The 19,488-nt window shown below is 32.9% G+C and overlaps 1 protein-coding gene across 1 annotated transcript in view; it reads right to left on the bottom strand.

The window, feature by feature from the left end:
• Positions 1–11,297: 11,297 nt before the first annotated feature.
• Positions 11,298–19,488, bottom strand: part of LOC143222297 (adhesion G protein-coupled receptor E2-like) — a 58,487-nt gene continuing 50,296 nt past the window's right edge. The window contains exon 3 of the mRNA XM_076448630.1: positions 11,298–11,439. Coding sequence (XP_076304745.1) covers positions 11,375–11,439 — 65 coding nt within the window. The 3' untranslated portion in view covers positions 11,298–11,374. The remainder of the gene's footprint in view (positions 11,440–19,488) is intronic.

Here is a 19,488-nt window from a genome sequence, read left to right as displayed (position 1 = left end):
CCATCTGTCAAGATTCTGTGATTTTGAATGTGTGAGGACACTCTTGTAAGTGGAAAGTAAATTAATTTCTATAGTATTTAGTATCTGCTTAGATTCATGTAACTTTAAAAAAGTATAAACATTTCAAGTTGCTTGTCATTCAGTTTGTTGAAAAAATTATTGGTTCCGTTCAGCAGTTTCATTTAACCAGCATTTATTTATTAGCATGTTAAGGTAATTAAAAAGCAACACTCACGAAAATGAATAGTGATACTTATATATATGTATGTATAAATAGACCAAAATTTCCATGTTACTCACATACCACACTCTGACTTATTTATTGAGTCCTGGAATTTAAATTGTCTTTATTAATAATTAAGTAAAGCAAGTGAATGTAATTTGTTTCAGTTTAAATTATCTAAGTTTTGAATAAGGCTTAATAGAAACTGAGATTGTCTTTTTTATATGTGTGTTTTAATTTAAATACATTTTCATATTCCTGCCATTTAATAATGAGTGAATATTGTTTTTGACTTTTTTCATCTTCAGTTTAACATGTGTGAAGAAATGATGTAGATGACTTAATACAGAGAAAAGAGATGGAATTTAGAAATAAACATAATACATTGAATAGTTACTCAGTTTAAAGTAACATTTTGGGTGGCTTAAAGCTATGAAATGTGTAACTTATCAAATAGTTTATTAAAAGCATAAAATAAGTACAATGAGGTGCCATTTGTTCCTACAAGGCTGTCCTTAAATATCCTTTTCTGAGAAAGTAGAGATTTTATTCAGAAAGAAAACATTGATTCCTCTTTTAAGTTCTCTGTAAGTACTGACCTGCACTAGTGCTTACAATAACTAATTTCATAAACCAATCACACTAATATAAAAATAAGTTTTGCTGGTATCTTGCCATTGTTTTTTAAATTTTAATGTTATGCACTCTTGTCCTATTGTGTTCACAATATAGCAAAAAAATTAATCCTTTATCCTACTAATCCCTTGGATAATTTTACATAATTCAATAAACTAACAGTTTATTTGGCACATAATAGTAGAATTAACATGTTAACTAGTGGTTTAGGCATGTGCACTCAGTTTCTAATATACAGGTTGTAGGTTTGAATCCCTGTTACTAAACATGCTGATCCTTTATTTGCTTTAGGGACAAGATATCTGAATGTAAACTTTCTTGGCTAATACAAAATACCTGAACATTAAACCTGAAATTTTGATGGTATTAAGGGTGACTGAAGAAGTACAATTAACACTAGGACTTTCTTTAGATATAGTCATAGTAAACAGAATACGTGAATTGGGGCTGGTCTTTGAAGGATCAGGGAGAAGTTACTTTTAATAAGTTTGATATTGCTAAACTTTGAAACAATGTTTTTATCAAGGATAGTGTTGGGCAAATGTTTTAATCTTGAAAAATTGTAATGAATAGTGTAGAAGTGTGTCATGTAGATGGTAATGTATGATTTTTTTTTTAAATAGAGGAGATGAGGTATAAACATTGTTTAATAAAATTTATTCAACTTATTCTAACTTTGGTAGTGAGGAAAGCTGAAGAATACTAGTAAATTACTGTTACTGATGGAATTTTGGCATGCTATAGTTTTTTTGTTTACATAGATCAAACAAAAAGAAACTTAAAATTTAGAATGAATAAACATAAGTAAAATGTTGGGAAAAAAAAGGTGAAATTCCTACTTTATTTGAAAATACATTTCGTCTCAGTCTTATCATTCATTAGAAAAGAACTGTTATTTTGGATCAACTGAATGAAATAACAGCTGGAAACATTAGATAATCTACGACAGAAATGAAAGTGAAAGTAATTACAAATAAAGACAACAAGTATATGAATGGCATGTTTTTCTAAAAGTTCAGTATATGAATTAAGTACTCACATGATCAGTGACCTTTTACATATTTATGGTTTGCATGCAAAGCACCTGGTTTAAGACTATTTAAACTTTCACAAAAACATTGATCACTTGAGTGCCTTAATTAAACTCTACCCTTGTTATTTGTGGAGTAACTGAGGGTCAGTGCTTGGGCTTTTGTTCTTTCATATTTACATTAATCATATTGCTAGAGGCATGTCATGAGAGTTCACTGAGTTATATACAAAATTTAATATAATTACTTTTATTATAATGGTAAGTAAACTTGGCAACAAAACTTAGCTTGTAATATAAATTTGGAAATTATAGTTTTAATTTCCTAATTTTATAAGACAACATTTAAAAATGTCTTCAATTTTCCATTGTGTCAGTATTGTGATATTTGCCCTTTAAGTATTTTCCCTTTTCTTATTTATTGACCACTTCTCCAAAAAGTACAAAATTTAACATAAGTCACTCATTATAATATTGTTATTACTCAGATAAAGTATAATTTGTTATAGCTTTCAATATTATTTGGTTACAGAGCTATAAACTAGAAAATCAAGCTCCTTTAGTCATACCCATACATAACGTTTTCTCTTTTACAAGTTTCCAAAATTTAGTTCTTTTTGATATTTAAAATTATATTACTTTTAACCAAAAGAAATCCAAATATTATATTACATCATTTTCTGTACAGGAGTTTGTCTATTTTGCTTCCAGTGCAAATTTTATTCCCACAGGAAACACATTGGCAAGTTTAGCTAAATTTTTATTGGGTCTTATTAAATAGTAAGAAAGCCAGAGAAATTTTGATAGTCCTAGAACAATATGTGCTTTTAGCATGTTATTTTGTATTCTTTGTTGCATTTTTGATTAACTAACAATCATTTAGTGCAGTGATACCATTATAGTAATAGTTTTAATTAAGAGTTGATAAAAAAAAGACCCAGGTAAGTACTATATCTCTAGTTTTTCATGTGTATTATTTATTGTTATAAAGGTAAATAAAATATAAGTTTTAGATTAGGTAAAATAAATAATAATAAAAAAAGTTTTCCTATGATCTGCTCATTAGTAACCAATGCATTACATAATTTCTTCAGGTAATGTAAGCTACATGTTTACAAAGTGGTTCACAACTTGTGTGGTGATATCATTAGTTAGACACAGTTGAAAGAGCAATAAAATTTAAGCATAAATATACATATATTGTTAAGGGCTTAAAGCTGTTTAAGATAGCCAAATGTGTCATGGAGTCATTCTTGAAAATAAAAAGGGCAATATGCTTTCTTTTCACGGTATATGAGGTGTAGAGTTAGAATGGGGAAAATAACATAACACGTAAAGTTTTACTGAAAAAACACACATTGAAATTCCAGTGCAATTACCCACCCTTTTTCACAGTTATAACTATTTTCATATGATTTCCTTCTCGTGCACATGTGCAAATTAGCATTCAACAACCCTCCACCAATATGAGTGTAACATATTCTTATTCTGATATTTACATTATCACGTCAACCTGCCACAATCAAGGCAGGTTATCTTAATTGCAGGGTATAGCCATACATTACAAACCCTTTCAGATGTTTCCAGTGTCAGTGTTTCGGTCCCTCAAAGACGTCATCTTGTGGTTCATTGAACTGTGCTTGTTCTTGCCCAGAATGGTTAGAAGAAAAAGAGATGCAGCATTTGAAAATGATTCATAACATTACTTATCCTGAGGCTTGAAAATTGCTGTCCAGTACTTCATCTCAGATGTATGCTGCTGCACGTCATCCCACAACTGCAGTGGGAGTGTAGACAGATATCTCTGTGCCTCCAAAAGAATCATTCTCAAACCAAATGAAAAGTATTTTGACCTGCATTGTTAAAAAAGTTGATGAATCAACTTAACATCCATCTCTGTCCCTAACATACATTCCAGCAAATCCCAAGATCCACTTCCTCTGGTTCTGGGTACAGGCATTTCTTTGGGTGCATCATCTTCTCCCACCACAAGATGCAAAAGGATCATTTGTTTTTGTCCTCAGTTGCTGGAATCATCTTTAAACAGCATAGACCTACCCAATCGACCCAGGGTAGGATCCATGGAGGCTGACAGACCTCCCTTAAATAAAGACAGTAAAGAAAAAAAGACATGGTCGAAAACAGAAGGGTTCTCCACCCAACTTACCTGCACATGAATAATAATGTCCAACTTGATACAATGGAACTGTCGAGGTTTACGTTGTAATCTGGATGACATCAGAACACAGATTGCTTCCTACCATTCTGCATGTCTTTCCTTACAGGAAATATTTTAGAAACCTGCCAATACAGTCACCTTTCAGCATTTTTTTTTTGTACAGAAATAACAGGCTGTGTGATAGACGAGCACATGTAGGGGTGGCATTGTTGGTTGAATAGCATGTGCCCACCCTGTCTTTGCCACTGTATGCACCCTTGGAGTCTATTCCTATCTTGCAAGGTGTTGCTGTACACTAATGCTAGTGATAATTTATTGTTTATGCATGACACCTTGGTAAGAGTATAAAATTGGTCTTACCTGAAATCTAGTATGTCTTTTTAAAATCCTAAACTTGTATATTTTTATCCTTTGGTTTTTAGATATATCACAAGAAATCACAACACATTCATCCTTCCTGAATATTTTATATATTTCAATAAAATTTATTCTCTCTCTTCTTTTTTTTTAATGCTGTTAACATGCTTTTCATAAGTTGCCAGGTAAGTCGATCACATATTTCAGTTGAAAACAAAGAATCTACCTAATTCCATCTAGTTTCTTTGGTTTTGTACATTTCTTGTCAACAAGCTTTTTTATTTTGTAAAATTTCAGTCATCAACATTATTTTAACTGAACTTTTCATGTTTTTAATTAAAGGAATATGTTTTAAAGTAATTTTAAATACTTTATTGTGAGAGAGAAAAATGTGATGTAGATTGTATGGTCAGTAGTATGTGCTTAATGGGCATTCTCTGCTCATTCATATGAAATTAAATACAGTCATGTTGTTTTGTATTCAGTCAGTAAATCAAACCACCCCACCCACTCCCCACAAAAAACTATATTTACCAAAGAGTTTTGCCTACTTCAAAGGCTTCTTCACATTACAAAAGGAGAAAAGTTATGACATTTATGAAAAGATGTTTTACACCTAATGCAGAAAATGCTAAATCACATGTTCATTGCAAGTTTAATCACTTTTTATACCCTTATTTTAAAAAAGACCAGAAAATGGAGATAATGGTGTTTCTGATTTTAAATATTTCTGGGGGAGCATGTCTCTGGATCTTCCTCAAGATATTGTGCCTAAAATGTGGTGCAGAATCACAAGCCAGCACAACATAGTACACTAACAGGATTTCCTGCCTGATTCATTAGTATCACTCACTTACTCTTAAACATACTGAAAACCCTGCCTGTTACTCTTTTGAAGAAATCTTAATATAGCCTTTCCATCCCTGTAGTAATTTTAGTAGCTGTTGTGTGAACAATTTGCAACAAATCAGTGTCATTACTCAGACAAAGCACACACAATATTTCAAGTGAAGACTATTGAGGACCAACTAGTGACTTGAATAGAAAGATAACTTTCTCTTTTTTATTTGATAATCAGTTTAAGTTGCATCACTCTGAACAGTCCTTTATACATCACTATTCCTTCTTGTGTAAGAAAACCAAAGTTGTATACTACTTCATAAGTACTTGGTGGATCAGAGCAAGATATATTGATTATCTTTCTCATGAAGTAGTTTGATCCTAGAGGCACTTGTCACCTTGTAATTCAGAAGTTACTTTTTGTTTCATAAAAGTTTAACAGAATTTGAATTAATAACTTTTTCTTTAATTATGTTTTTTTATGTAAATCACTAAGATTTTCTATGTTTAATCTTTTCCCATAGAAAAGGATTTTAAGATTATAAAATTTATTTTTTTATTAGAATTTCTTCAATAAAGATATAAAATTGTAGAAAGACTTGCCAACAGTATGGTTAACAATGTAACTGAAATGTATCTGAGGTAATTAACCTCTTAATACAAAAGTATCCAATACCAAATAATTAGCAGTAAACTATATTTTAGCAAAAATATTAGTTTTGGGACATTGAAAAACAAACTATATATTATGTATTATAAACATTCTCCCTGATTTTATTTCTCACTCATGTTTAAAATTAACTGTAGCAAGTAAATTTAGAAAAAGTAATTTTTTACAGCATCCAATCAAGAGTAGATTTCCTGATGAAGTCACTGGTGGTGTTTTATCAAAAGTGAAAAGAAAATTAGGCTTACTAGAAGTTTTTAAAATGGTAAGTGTATCTAAAGAATTTTAAAAAAATGTACTTCAAACTAAAACATTTAGGCTACTGATTGTGATCCACATACATATTCCATTATCAATTAAATTTTACTCTATTAAACCTGTATATGTGCTTGGTCATTCTGACCAGTTCTATAATCTCCATATAAACATGAAACTACATAAACTACTGAAATGTTTTAAATATACAAAGTGTATTATCATGAGTTTTGGCAAATGTTTATGTAAAAGTTACAAGCCATTTATTAACTGAAATTATATTATCAGTAAATTACTTTCATAAAACATTTATCCATTAATTTATGAATTCTCTGTCAAGTAATTCTGTGTAAAGTGTGATTTTTCATGCTGAGAATAAAATTAATTGTGCTCATTTCATGGTTTTTATGTTTAATTTACCTTACTTATAATACCATCTAAATGAATATCATTTTATTTATTTTTCATAGAACTTTAAACTTGCTCTCTTATCTTCTCCACCATAACACCAACTGCAATGAAAGTAGTGAAACAAATGTTGGATGTACAAAATAACTGCAGATTCTGAAAATGCAATTACAATATTTATTTTAGCACAGCTTCAGTTTTATAAACATTTCCTGTTTGGCTGCTTTTGATTTTATTACTTTACAATGCCTTTCTGACCCAATATAATGATATAATTGTCAAATATACACAGTAGTAAAACTTAACCAACCGACTGAAATACAAAGTGTACAACGGCACTGAACATCTTCAACATCCAGATCCCTTCTTCCACCACTTGTGGAGCAGATTGATTTTTTGTTCAAAATGAACTATTTGTCTCTTATCTAAGTTTCTGCCAGGACCTTGGCCTTGAAGATGCTGTACCCTATTCACCATCTGAGACTTCAGCCTTGAACAGGGTCTTTCCATATGTCTCCAGTTCAGAGTCTATACACTGGGTTCCACTGGTTATACTTTTTGGGAATATACATTCTGCCATTCTTCCCTTTGGTCTTCATATTTAGTTGAAGCTGACTGAGTTCAGTATGTCATAGATTGACATTGTTTTGTCCATCGATCAGCCCACCACACTATGTTTTAATACCACCTCTGCCTGTTACCTTTCTCTGAGTCATCTGAGGAAGGTTGATACTTCCATTTGGTTGTACTATTTTCATTGCCAAACATATTTTGAACCATTCTTCCATTCCCAATTATACAGATGGTTTGAAATCAGTTAAGTCTATTGGATTTGCCATGGTTTGTTGTAGCTAGGTGGTTTCGTACAATATCCCCTCTACAGTTTCTGTGTTCACTGTCATGTTATATGGCATTTCTTTTGTTCTGGATGATATAGAAGCTACACAGTACACTCAATGTTCTATTTACACCAACTCTCTTCACTCTCTACTGGTCAGAGAATTGCTTTGTGTTAATTCTCACCTTATTTCCGCAATATTCAACACTGGCTGGCCTATTTTTCTTCTATCTTCTATTCACATCCAGTTTTTCTGGATAACTGGCCATGTTGGTATTCACAGGAACGAGTTTGTTGACATCAAGTTGGTCTGTTTATACTGTCATTGCTTGAAAGCTTTTAATTTTCTGTTGACATTAAATGGAATTACCATTGATTACACATTGATTAATACTTGTTCTCTCTGTCTCTCTTTTTTTGTTTTAATAACATTGTATTATTTCTTTAAAAGTTGTTTGTAATTCAGACCATTACTTACAATAATTGACATTTCCTTTGTTATAGTTTTTTATTGCTGGAATAAAACCTGTATTTTTACAGTATTTTTATGTAATTTTAGAATCTAAAGTAATGTAGGTTTAACTTTATTTGGTCTGACTAAATGTATATTAAAATCTAATAAAACAGAAATTTCAGTTTTATTATTTATGAACTTTTAATACCTGGATGTTTTAATGTATTTAAATTTGCTAAGCTTTATCATATTTTACATTTGGAAGATATGAAACAAAATGATCTTTTTTAGGTTTTATATATACATTTTAAAATAAGTAAGAATTGCCAATTACTTGATCAATATTGCAGCATTCCACTGTGACTTACCAGACTTACTAACTGATCTGTATTTTGGTAATAAATACAAAAGAAGTACTGTTTTTTTGGATGACATTTTCATTTTCCCCTTCCTATTGAGATGCAAGACAAATAATTTTGAAGACTGAGTAAACCATGTGGGGGAAGTATTCTGATATTTCAGATGATTATTCACATGTTAGATTCAGAAGTCGGTGTACATAAGCAGGTACTTACAAAAATGAAGATTTGGGCAGTACCCACAATGTTTGATTTGTTAAATTTAGTAATAACTTTGTGAATAGAAAAGATAGGAAGTTCTTAATTTAAACTCTAGCTTTTTAGTATTGGTAATTTGAGTTCTTAATTCATAGGAAACTATAGTTGTTATATTTGAACATCACAAACATCTAATATCTACCAAAGCTGCAATCAACATACTAGGTGGCACACAAAATTTGTTATTCAAGAACTTTGTTGTAACACTTATTTTTAAATTAATAAATTAATTAATGTGTAATTCTAAACTTTGAAACTTTACAAGTCTTTTGCATATGAAAAACCAGGTTTTTTAATGAAATAATTTTTTAATAGTTTAACCTACCAGCAAGAAAGGCTCAATTTTTGCAGTCCTTACATAACTGGAGTGAACCACATGAGCAATACTTGAGTTTACATTAATGTCCTATGTTAACTTACTTTATCATTCTAAAATTTAAAATTACTTTATTGAAACTATGAAACAGCCAATATTTAGCAGTATGTACTGTACTATAGTCCTGTGAAAAGTAAATACTTTGGACAGGAACAGTTTCATTTTATAAATAGGGTGAGTAGTGAATTTTAGGATAATAATATGCAAAGTGTTTTTATTTTTGTGGCATTACTCATTGAAAAAGCAAGTTACTTTGAGAAAATGTACTTCAGTTTTTGAATGCTGAAAAAAGATGTAAATATATCAGATGTTTTGTTGAGATGATTGTAAAATGTTAAGAAAATTAGTGATAATAGGTTAATACAGTGATTTTGTTTTTATTTTATCAAATAACTTATTTTAGTGAAATAGTGCACCTGAGAAAAAACTGTGATTGCTATCATAATTATTTGATGAATTGAGGTTTCAGTTGTGATTTGTGTGAAGGATGTGTATTTCAATTTTTTATTTGTTTCTCAAGTTGTTTTGTTTTGATTTTAGTTTATATGAATACATTTATCAGATTTTTCCAACATGAATTATTTTTGTTTACTCTCCAGAGATTGATGGCTTCTGGAGTTTTTTTATATCAAGCATGTGTTGATGATGTGAATGTTTTCATGTTCTTTATGTGTAAGTATTTAATTTCCCTGGAAAAATTAAGTTTTTGCTGATGCATTATATCAGTAAAGAATATTAAGTAGTATATTTAGAATAAAAATCCAAGATTTTCAGTGATGTGTTTAAAGAGTTAACTCTACATGAATAGTCTGACCCCAGTAAAATATCCTGTTAGAAGATATTACCAAAGGATACAGACATCATAAATTAGAAAAAAATCACTTTACAGCACTTCACTATATCACGTGGTATTTCACAGACAAGGTCACTGTTGGGTAGGTTGTGTACATTAGGCCTTATCAGTTTAAGTAACTGTATGAAGAAGTGAAAGAACTTACCAAAAAGAATCATCAAAAATTATGTGTAAATTGATGAAAAAATTGTTTCAAAAGTTATTACTTATATTAAGAGAAACCTTTTAACAATAAAACAAAGTTAATTTGCACATAGTTTTAAGAGAGTAAAATTTTTATCTTACAACAGCATGTGTGATGGGTTTTGAATTGATACAAAAAAAAGATGTGTATTTCATAAAATCAAAACTATTGGAGAGGTTTACATTTGGCCTTTGTTACTGGCTTCACTCTCTCTGAGATTGAAATGACACTTTTTGTGTTTGCTATGTTCATGAATCAAGTATGTGATATTCTTTTTTTTTTAACTGTATATTATAAATTCTCTTCAGTCATTCTACTTCTTCCTGATCTCTTTATGTACTGTACCACATCTGTATTGTCGTACTCATCTTTTTGACACACCAGTTTATATTTCATCTTCTTTTTCTCCTTAGGGTCTCCTCTTTCTCCTTCTTTTCTTTCCTGCTATTTGTTATTTTTATCTATCTTTTCTCTCTCTCTTTTTCACCTCCTTACTGATGTTTGTCATCTTGACTCCAATTATTTTGATGAAGACCTCTCTTCATCTTTGTTACTTTAGTTTTAATTTTTCCCTTCTGTGTTTGTTCTGATTTTTTTTTTTTGGTATATCCTTAGTTTGGTGTTCATATCCCTCTATCTTATATCTAGGTGCTTTGCCTTGTCCATTTTTTTATAGTTCTGGCCTTTGAGGTTGCTCTCAACCCTTTGGAATTCAGTGTTTAGACTTCTTGTCTGCAGTTTTTATCATCATTTCCAAGTTTTTTACATCACTAGTTAGTAGGTATTTATTTCTGACATTCATGCTCACAAGTGACATTAAGTTACAATATTTTATTCTTATTCACTTGCTTATGTTTCTTGTTTCCTTCTTGCAAGGCTAGTTGTCATAGTTTTCAGAGATTATTCTTCTTCAGAACCAGTTCTAGGCTTTGGTCCTGTAAGTGATATTTTTGAAATCGTAGAGTGTATTTTAATAAGCTAATTTTCTTTGCTCTTATAAGAAAAATAGCAAAGGTGTCACAAATTAGCCTTAATATTTGCAGAACAAGTGTCTAATCCTCCATAAAACAACTCTACTGTTGATCTTATCAGTGATAAACATTTTCTAAATTCATGTTAATTCATTAAACCTTTTAAATTAAAGACTTTCTCAAAAGCATCATCTTATCATCAGAGAAATCACTCTAGTAGGTCTCAAGTCTTTCAAAATACTTGAATTTGTTTGATTTTATTTGATTAATTGTAAATTAATTGAATGTATATCAAAATTGTGTTCTGATGTCATTTGTGTTATTTATACGATGAAACTTAAATCACCAATATCATATACACTGGCACAGTTTTCTTTATTCTTATACAAGTCGGTGAGGACGTTTTGACACCGGAAATCCGGTAAATATCATTAATGGTTTATGTGTGTTTCACACGTCTCACGCTACTGTTTAAAAGAGCAATATTTAGAATGTGAAATTATATTGAAAATTGCTTCGGTCACGGATGACGTTATTCACAGTTCCTGCTCCTAAAGGACAAGGAAAGGATGTTTAGTTACGTACAGGAGAAGGTTATTCGTCAAGAAGAAAATGACCGAAACCGGAAACGTTGCATTGATTGTCTACCGAGAAACTACGACAGCTCAGAAGAGCTTGTTAATATCATTTGTTTGTTTTGGAATTTCGCACAAAGCTACTCGAGGGCTATCTGTGCTAGCCGTCCCTAATTTAGCAGTGTAAGACTACAGGGAAGGCAGCTAGTCATCACCACCCACCGCCAACTCTTGGGCTACTCTTTTACCAACGAATAGTGGGATTGACCGTAACATTATACGCCCCCACGGCTGGGAGGGCGAGCATGTTTAGCGCGACGCGGGCGCGAACCCGCGACCCGAGGATTACGAGTCGCACGCCTTACGCGCTTGGCCATGCCAGGCAATTAAAAGAGAAGAGAAAATGTAATATTTCGTTTTTAAAACAACATTTTTGATTGATTGTGTGTGTACCTACGCCTACTCCGACCTCTTTTGTTTAACTTTTTATTGCCCTGTAACTAGGCCTGTTGCCGAGAGTGTAGGTGTGTCATGATTATTTTGTACGAGTCTTAGATTTCTTTTTCGTGAAAAGCTACACGAAGTTTGAGTTGAATTTCATGCAAAGCTATACGAGGACTATTTGCGTTAGTCGTTCCTAATTTAGCAGTGTAAGACTAGATGGAAGGTAGCTAGTCACCACCACCCACTGCCAACTCTTGGGCTACTCTTTACCAACGAAGAGTAGGATTCATCCAAATATTATAACGCTCCAACGGTTGAAAGGGCGAACATGTTTAATATGACGGAGATTTGAACCTGCGACCCCCAGATTACAAGTCGAGAGCTTTAACAAACTTAGAATGATTATTTGGGTTTTATAAATCATTGTTTGTCGTTTTAATATCGATATTATTGAAACTGGAATTAAACACCGACTTTTTATTCGTGACTGTTCTTAAATAAACACCATCTCGCGTAAATGAGTGTGCCTTTCGTTTTTGTTCAGTTTCAGGAGTCGATATTGTCAAGGCTATCTGAATACCTGGGACTGGAACCTCGGAGGGATCGGAAATGTACATTCTCTAATCTACATCACTACTACAAACTGCACACTTCTAATTAATTTATTTGACGAAATACAGTTAATAATTTCCTAATCTTTGATTTTTGTGAAACATCGAACTAATTACACAAACCATATTCTTTTTATGTTAACTCTCATTTATCACAAAAACGCGCCCTGTATGCGTTATATAAGTTACCAAATATTCCTATTCGATTAGAGTAGCTCAAGAGTTGGCAGTGAGTACTGTTAAATAACTGCCTTTCCTGTAGTTACAGATCAAAGATGGTTAACACTTTGCGTGAGAAAACAAATCATATAAAAGTGTCACAATTCGTATAATCACCCCCCTTCAGTGGCTCAGCGGTATGTATGCGGACTTATCACGCTAAAACCGGGTTTCGATACTCGTGGTGGGCAGAGCACAGATGGTCCATTGAGTCGCTTTGCGCTTAATTCAAGACACCACCACCATCGTATAATTTCTTCTGCGACGCTACTGCCACCTGGTGGACCAGAGAAAAGTGTAAGAACTGTTAATGCAATGGGCAAAGTACATGTGGCTCATTGTGCAGCTTTGCGCTTATCAACAAATAAACAACATTTTCAATAACTTATCCCTCGGATAAACTTTCTCTGATCATTATACAATACAGAAACTGTAAATATAATTTATAAAGATATCACAAATCGCCACTCTTAAAAAACGTTAATTTAAATTTTGAATGAATTAATTAAAACCTATACCATCCAATCACGTGTGTGCATATATATATATATTAACATATACATATTTCTAAGACAGGTCACATGGACTATAATTCATTTCTTATTCTAGTCGGTTTTACTTCACTTTTGAGCTTCACTCCCAGTGGCTCAGTGGTCTGCGGACTTACAACGCTAAAATCAGGGTTTCGGTACCCCTGGTGAACAGAGCAAAGATAGCCCATTGTGTAGATTTGGGGTTAATTCAAAACAATAACAACTACAATTCCTCTTTTTTTTGTACTTTCGACCTTGTTACCTCCTGTGTGCATGTGTTTGTCAGCAATATTTCTTGAAACCAACGGAATAGACTTGGACGAAAGTTGGCAGACACTTGGACTATGATCCAATTTAGAAGTGATTAGTTTTGGAAGGTCATGAAACAAAATCCTATATGTTAACATATTCCACGTCATTTTTATTCTATACGTCAGGAAAATAATTGGTTTTTGATTAAACTTGGTGGACATATGTAGAACAGTATTCCCTATTGTTCTGCTTAAAATGATTCGTATTCTTTAACAACGAAACATTTTGCATTTTTGAGGACCAAGTATAATCACTACTGAGTAGTGGAGGTATACTTTCTATTGTGTGTGGGGATATACGCTTTATTGAGTGTCCCTCTAGTGTTTTGTTCTGTGATCAATCTCTGTTTCGGACATGCTACTAGAACAATTATCATTATAATTCTGAAAGTTTGTATATAAATCTCCGACCGATAAAAGGTCTATAACTTTGAATAACCTTTTTTTTTAGTTGTCCAGTCCTAATATCCCGATATAAAGACACCCACGACTGCACTGTTTTGAATATGAAAGCCTCGCGCTACCCATGTGCACATGTGAAATTTTCATGTAGGTTTCAGATTCCAAAAAAATATCAATGTGCCACTTTCATGATTTGAGTCAGTTTAGAACTGCTACAATAGTTTCATTTAGAAAATATTTTAACTTCCAACGACTTGCTCTAAAATAAACAACAATCAAATTGTTTTCAGTTGTTTTCGTAATGATTTATCTAGTGTCAATTGTAAAACAACAACTATGAATGAACCAAGTTATACAACGGCATGTCCACGGACTTATACCAAGTTTCGATACCGATGGTGGGCAGAGTACAGATAGCTCTGTGTTTAATTAGAAGGAAAAAAAAACTACCATCTGTAACAAATTTAAAATACCAATTTACACCTATTTAGAGGCCAGTGTTGCTGACCGAACAGCAAAGGAAGGATATATATATATATACATGCATATCCATTCAATTTGCTATCTGTCTCTATGGCAACGAGGACAATTTTCCAACATATGAGAAATAAAATGTAATTATTTTTCGGCGACTGTTTGCGAATAGCATGAACATGTTTTGTGGGTTGTTTATCTATGACTTCGACATGCCTTGTTGGATTGATTGATTTAACTTTTGTGTGTACTCGTGATAACATGTGTCAATAATGGAGAAATCTAGTGTTTTTGAATGCAAGCACTAAAAACAAGTAGTCTGATCTCTTTTTATTGTTCTTTATATTGAAACTAGAGACACTTTGTGGCTTTGTTCGGCACGTTTTGTTACAGGTAGGAAGTTATGTAAACTTGTAAAAAAACCAAAAACAACTCCCGTTGCTGCTAAAGCGCACTCTGGATTTTGGAAATGTGAGAGCAACAGTCAAATTCCTCTGATGTTTCAGTTAGGAGTAGCCCAAGAGTTGGCAGTGGATGCTGTTGACCAGCTACGGTTCTTGTTATTCAAAATAAGAAACGGCTAGCGCAGGTATAATTTGTATATAGATGTCTTTCTTAATATAGGTTTATATATACATACACAGGACTGAACATAGGTGTTTGTTTGTTTCTGAATTTCGCGCAAAGCTACACGAGAGCTACCTGCGCTAACCGTCCCTAATTTAGCAGTGTAAGACTAGAGGGAAGGCAGCTTGTTATCACCTCCAACTATTGGGCTACTCTTTTGCCAGCGAATAGTGGAATTGACCGTCACATTAAAACGCCCTCACATCTGAAAGGGCAGACATGTTTTGTGTGACAGTGATTCGAACCCACGACCCTCAAATTACGAGTCGAGTGCCTTAACCATCTGGCCATGTTGCACCCTCAGGTTGCGAGTCAAGTACCTTTGTCACCAGGCTATTTCAGGCTCTTGCAACTTTATATAGACTCCATTGAAAATTAAAATACGCTAATCTGGAACCCATAAACTACAGGAAGGGCAGCTAGTGAATAGTACTCATCGTCAACTCTTGGTCTACTCTAATCGAATAGTGGGGTTTGGACGTTACTCTTATAACGTAGTTCGATGTTTCACAAAATCAGTGAAAGGAGGTCAGGAACACAGGTTAAGGAATTACTACATGGAAACTGCAGAATAACTTAATTTGTAATTGGCATGTCTGTAGTGTTGAAGTTGGTTAGATGATGTACATTTTCTATCTAACACTCTTTAGAGATTCCGAGTCCAAAGAACTTAAGACAAAAAAAAGAGAACCCTGACAATATCGACTTCGGAAACTGAATAAAACGAAAAACAGGTAAGTTTACGCGAGATGGTATTTGTTTATGAATAGTTTGGAATGAAAATCCAGTGTTTGATCCCAGTTGTAATAATATAGATCCTAAAGCGACAAACAGTGAATTATAAATCCCAAATAATTATTCTAAGATTTGTACAACATAATTGCAACACACCTACACTGCAGGCAACAGGCATAGTTACAGAGCAATAAAAAGTTAAACAAAAGAGGTCGTAGAAGGCGTAGGTAGAAATTACGACATCATGTTAAGCCTCAAGGGCGTTCTTCGACTGTGTAAGTAAAAAATTATGGTTTAGAAAACAAAATGTTACAAATTGTTTACTAAACTTCTGTAAACCTATGATACTACAGTAAGAAAATTAACCATCAGAGGAAGCATAAAATGCCCATTTTTATATTGGTGAGGGGAAGAAGGTTCCGACTGTTTCATTATCGTCTCTTGTGAGCTATAAATCATTGACTTCTCACATATGCATATTGGAGTTTAACAATTTCGTACGAAACACTTCTAGTGCGGCTAGAAATAGTTATTGTACACAGTTTTTATTCCATTCTCAGCTTAAAGAAAATTATAATTATCTAAAATTTCGTTTCAAGACCTTATGAATGAAAAAATAATAAATCTATCGAAGTTTAATTATCAAGTGTGGTGTTATTGCAACAGAAGTCGTAAAGTATCGGTCTTGTATAACACATTCGTGATGATAAACCCACATGAAGTAAAAATGTATCTCAACATGGTCAGTATGGGTATTAACACTTTTATTAAAATAAAGTACAGAACAACGTTTCGACCTTCTTAAGTCATCCTCAGGTTAACAAAGGTGTAAACTCTTTTTGTTAGCCTGAAGATGATTTGAAGAGGTCGAAACGCTGTTCTATAATTTAAGGTATAAGGTTGTCCAGAAGTAAATGTCGTTTTTGAACTGAGGACTTTGTGAAATTTAAACCAGTGTTGTGAAACGTGTTAATCAAAGTAAGCACCCTTTGCTTCAACATAATTTTGCTAACATATAATGATGCTAGTTATGCCCCTGCTGTAGAAATCAGAGTTTCTAAAATCAGTGAACTCCCTGAAAGCTTCCTCTGCAGCTGCAGAGTTTATTGGAAGAGTTTATTGTTGAACAGTTTTCAAAGTACTTCAAAAAAATGAAAATCTGTAGAGGAAAGGTCTGGGGAATAAGGTGAACCTCGAATCCCAATTTGTTCCATTTTTGGAGTTCTATCCTTTACAGGTATCATAACGCCGATTTTGTTGTTTTTCAGTCAGCTCATGCGGAACCCACTTATTCAATTTTTTCGTCTTTACAATGATTCTCGATTTGTTTGTGTCTGACTTTTCTGCAAGCTCACGTACTGGTCTGTCTCACCTACTTCCCTTAATGTGTTTTCATCCAAGGATGTCTTCTTTCCATGACCTTCGTGTTCTTCAATACTTCCATTTTGATATCGAAACTTTTGGAACAAACAGTAAACAGCCAGTATTAAAAATACTGGGTGTGAAATTGTTTTTCCAGTTTACGTTCTAAACACTAATCTTACGAAGAATTGCATTTTTAAACATCACGTTGACATTACTCAAATGCATTTTCCATCATGTTTTCCATTGAAACAAAATATAACGTACAATACTTTCAAATGTTCGCTATCCCATCCATTGTGATGAAGATGACTTTAAGCATAAGCAGACGATGTATTGCTTTCGGCAACGTCTGTAACTGCGTAACATTTACTGATGACAAAGAACGGCTCATAAAACCTGGAACGCTTAAAATTAGAACGTAACAGTAAAAATTATCTTTTCCTTTAATTATTCTGTCTTTCTGAAAGTAATCGTTTTGCAACTTATATCTCAGGCTAAATGTCTTCACACAAAAATCGAACCGTAAACAAAGGATATGAGAAGTGAAAGTAACAAGCGCAACGGTTGATGGACAGAGAGCTGAGACATTCGCCAAATTTTTTATATTAATATAAAAAAGGATAAAAATAAAGAAAATGAGATTTCAAAACGATAAAAAGACAAATTCCACTTTCAATATTTAATAAACAATATTTCAAAACCTTAAATAAACTATGCAATAAAGATTTATTTATTTATTGTGCTCGATTATTGGTAAGTTACCTGCATTGAACGGCTTCTTTTTATCCTTTCTAATACTTTTGTCTTACGAATATTGGTCGTTTTTTGTTTGATTCGGTTTTTCCTGGGAAGAGTATTAGTTTCGTCTATACACTCTCGCCATTCACGTACCGACTGAGTACATGTATTGATAAAGGCATGTAGTCAAAACTTGTGAGTGGGAAAGAAAAACAAAGATATAATCTTTTGTTTTAATTTGTTTTCAATTAAAAGAAAATATTATTCTATCCTTCTACAAGCCATTTGTTAGGACACCACAACAAAGTTTTATAAATTCCTGTAGAAACTATTTTTGAACGACAACCTTCAAACGTGGGAACACATCATGAGCGTCCTTTCCACGATATCGAGATCCTACGTAGGGTACATAAGTATAAAAAGTTCTATGATTATAATTCTTCAACCATACTAATTGTTGTAGAGTGAAGTGAACTTTGAACGCTGAAGAAGCTAAGAACTTATTAAATAAATATTAAATTGTGAAGATGAAACCAAAGAGAAGTTATCGTTTCTATTTATTAAAGCTCATTAAGAATTTAATACACGAGACGTGTGAACTTCGGTTTGAACTTAGAAATGATTTTCATGTCACGACAACATAAATATGAAGAGAGAGCTCACAGTAAAACCGAACTAGAGCTGTTTTAAAGGCCACTTTTAGCCGATAAAATTATTAAAAATACTGGATGTGAAATGGTTTTTCCTCTGTTACTAAAGGGCTATCTTTGTCTAGCGTCACATTTTTTGGAGCTACAGACAAGAACGAAGACACGGCTAGGGCTACATTAATCTAAAAGTGTTATTTTAACGCCTCGACGGCTCAAAGGACTAGCATGTTCTTTCATGTAGTACAGACGTGCGATCGTTCGAAATATTTGCGATCAATTCACGTCCTTTGCGAGAATTATAACTTTGATTCCAATTGGGTGAAAGTAGGTAATATTCGTGGATGACCGTTCTCTGACAAGGAATGGTTGGATATTAAGTGGAGACATCACGATTTCAGTTTGAAAATGTTTGTGTTTAAAAAACTATATTCTAGGTCAGAAACTGTGATGCGGTTCACAGCACAGACGTTTTTCCTTTGTTTATTTTTAGGATGAGAACCGTCAATTTTTTTCGTTCTTTAAGGTGGAGCCGTACTGTGAACACCGACCGATAGAGCGATCACGCATGAGAGTAGTTGGTGAAAATATACGAGTTCATCTTACCCTACGAACTGGACGATACACAAAAAGGGGATGTTAATTATGGCTACAAACAAGTAACAATATATGAGATAATGTGAGTGACTCATCAACCTAACAAGGATTACCATCGAGGATTCTGTAACAGGAGAAACAACATAACAATTTTTGAGAGAGAAAAAAGTAATTACGCTCAACCTGACCGTCAGTAATCATAAACATAGATCGAATCTTGATGAAGTGATAAAACACTCGGATGCAAAGACACCACACTTTACCTATTATAAAAGCTGCTCATTCGCTGGCCACGGGTTGCTGCGCTGTGTAGGTTTAGATT

This window comes from Tachypleus tridentatus, chromosome 8 (assembly GCF_004210375.1).
Source record: "Tachypleus tridentatus isolate NWPU-2018 chromosome 8, ASM421037v1, whole genome shotgun sequence".
Lineage (NCBI taxonomy): Eukaryota > Metazoa > Arthropoda > Merostomata > Xiphosura > Limulidae > Tachypleus > Tachypleus tridentatus.
Note: the sequence above shows the minus strand (reverse complement) of the source record. Positions and strands in the feature narration are given on the sequence as shown.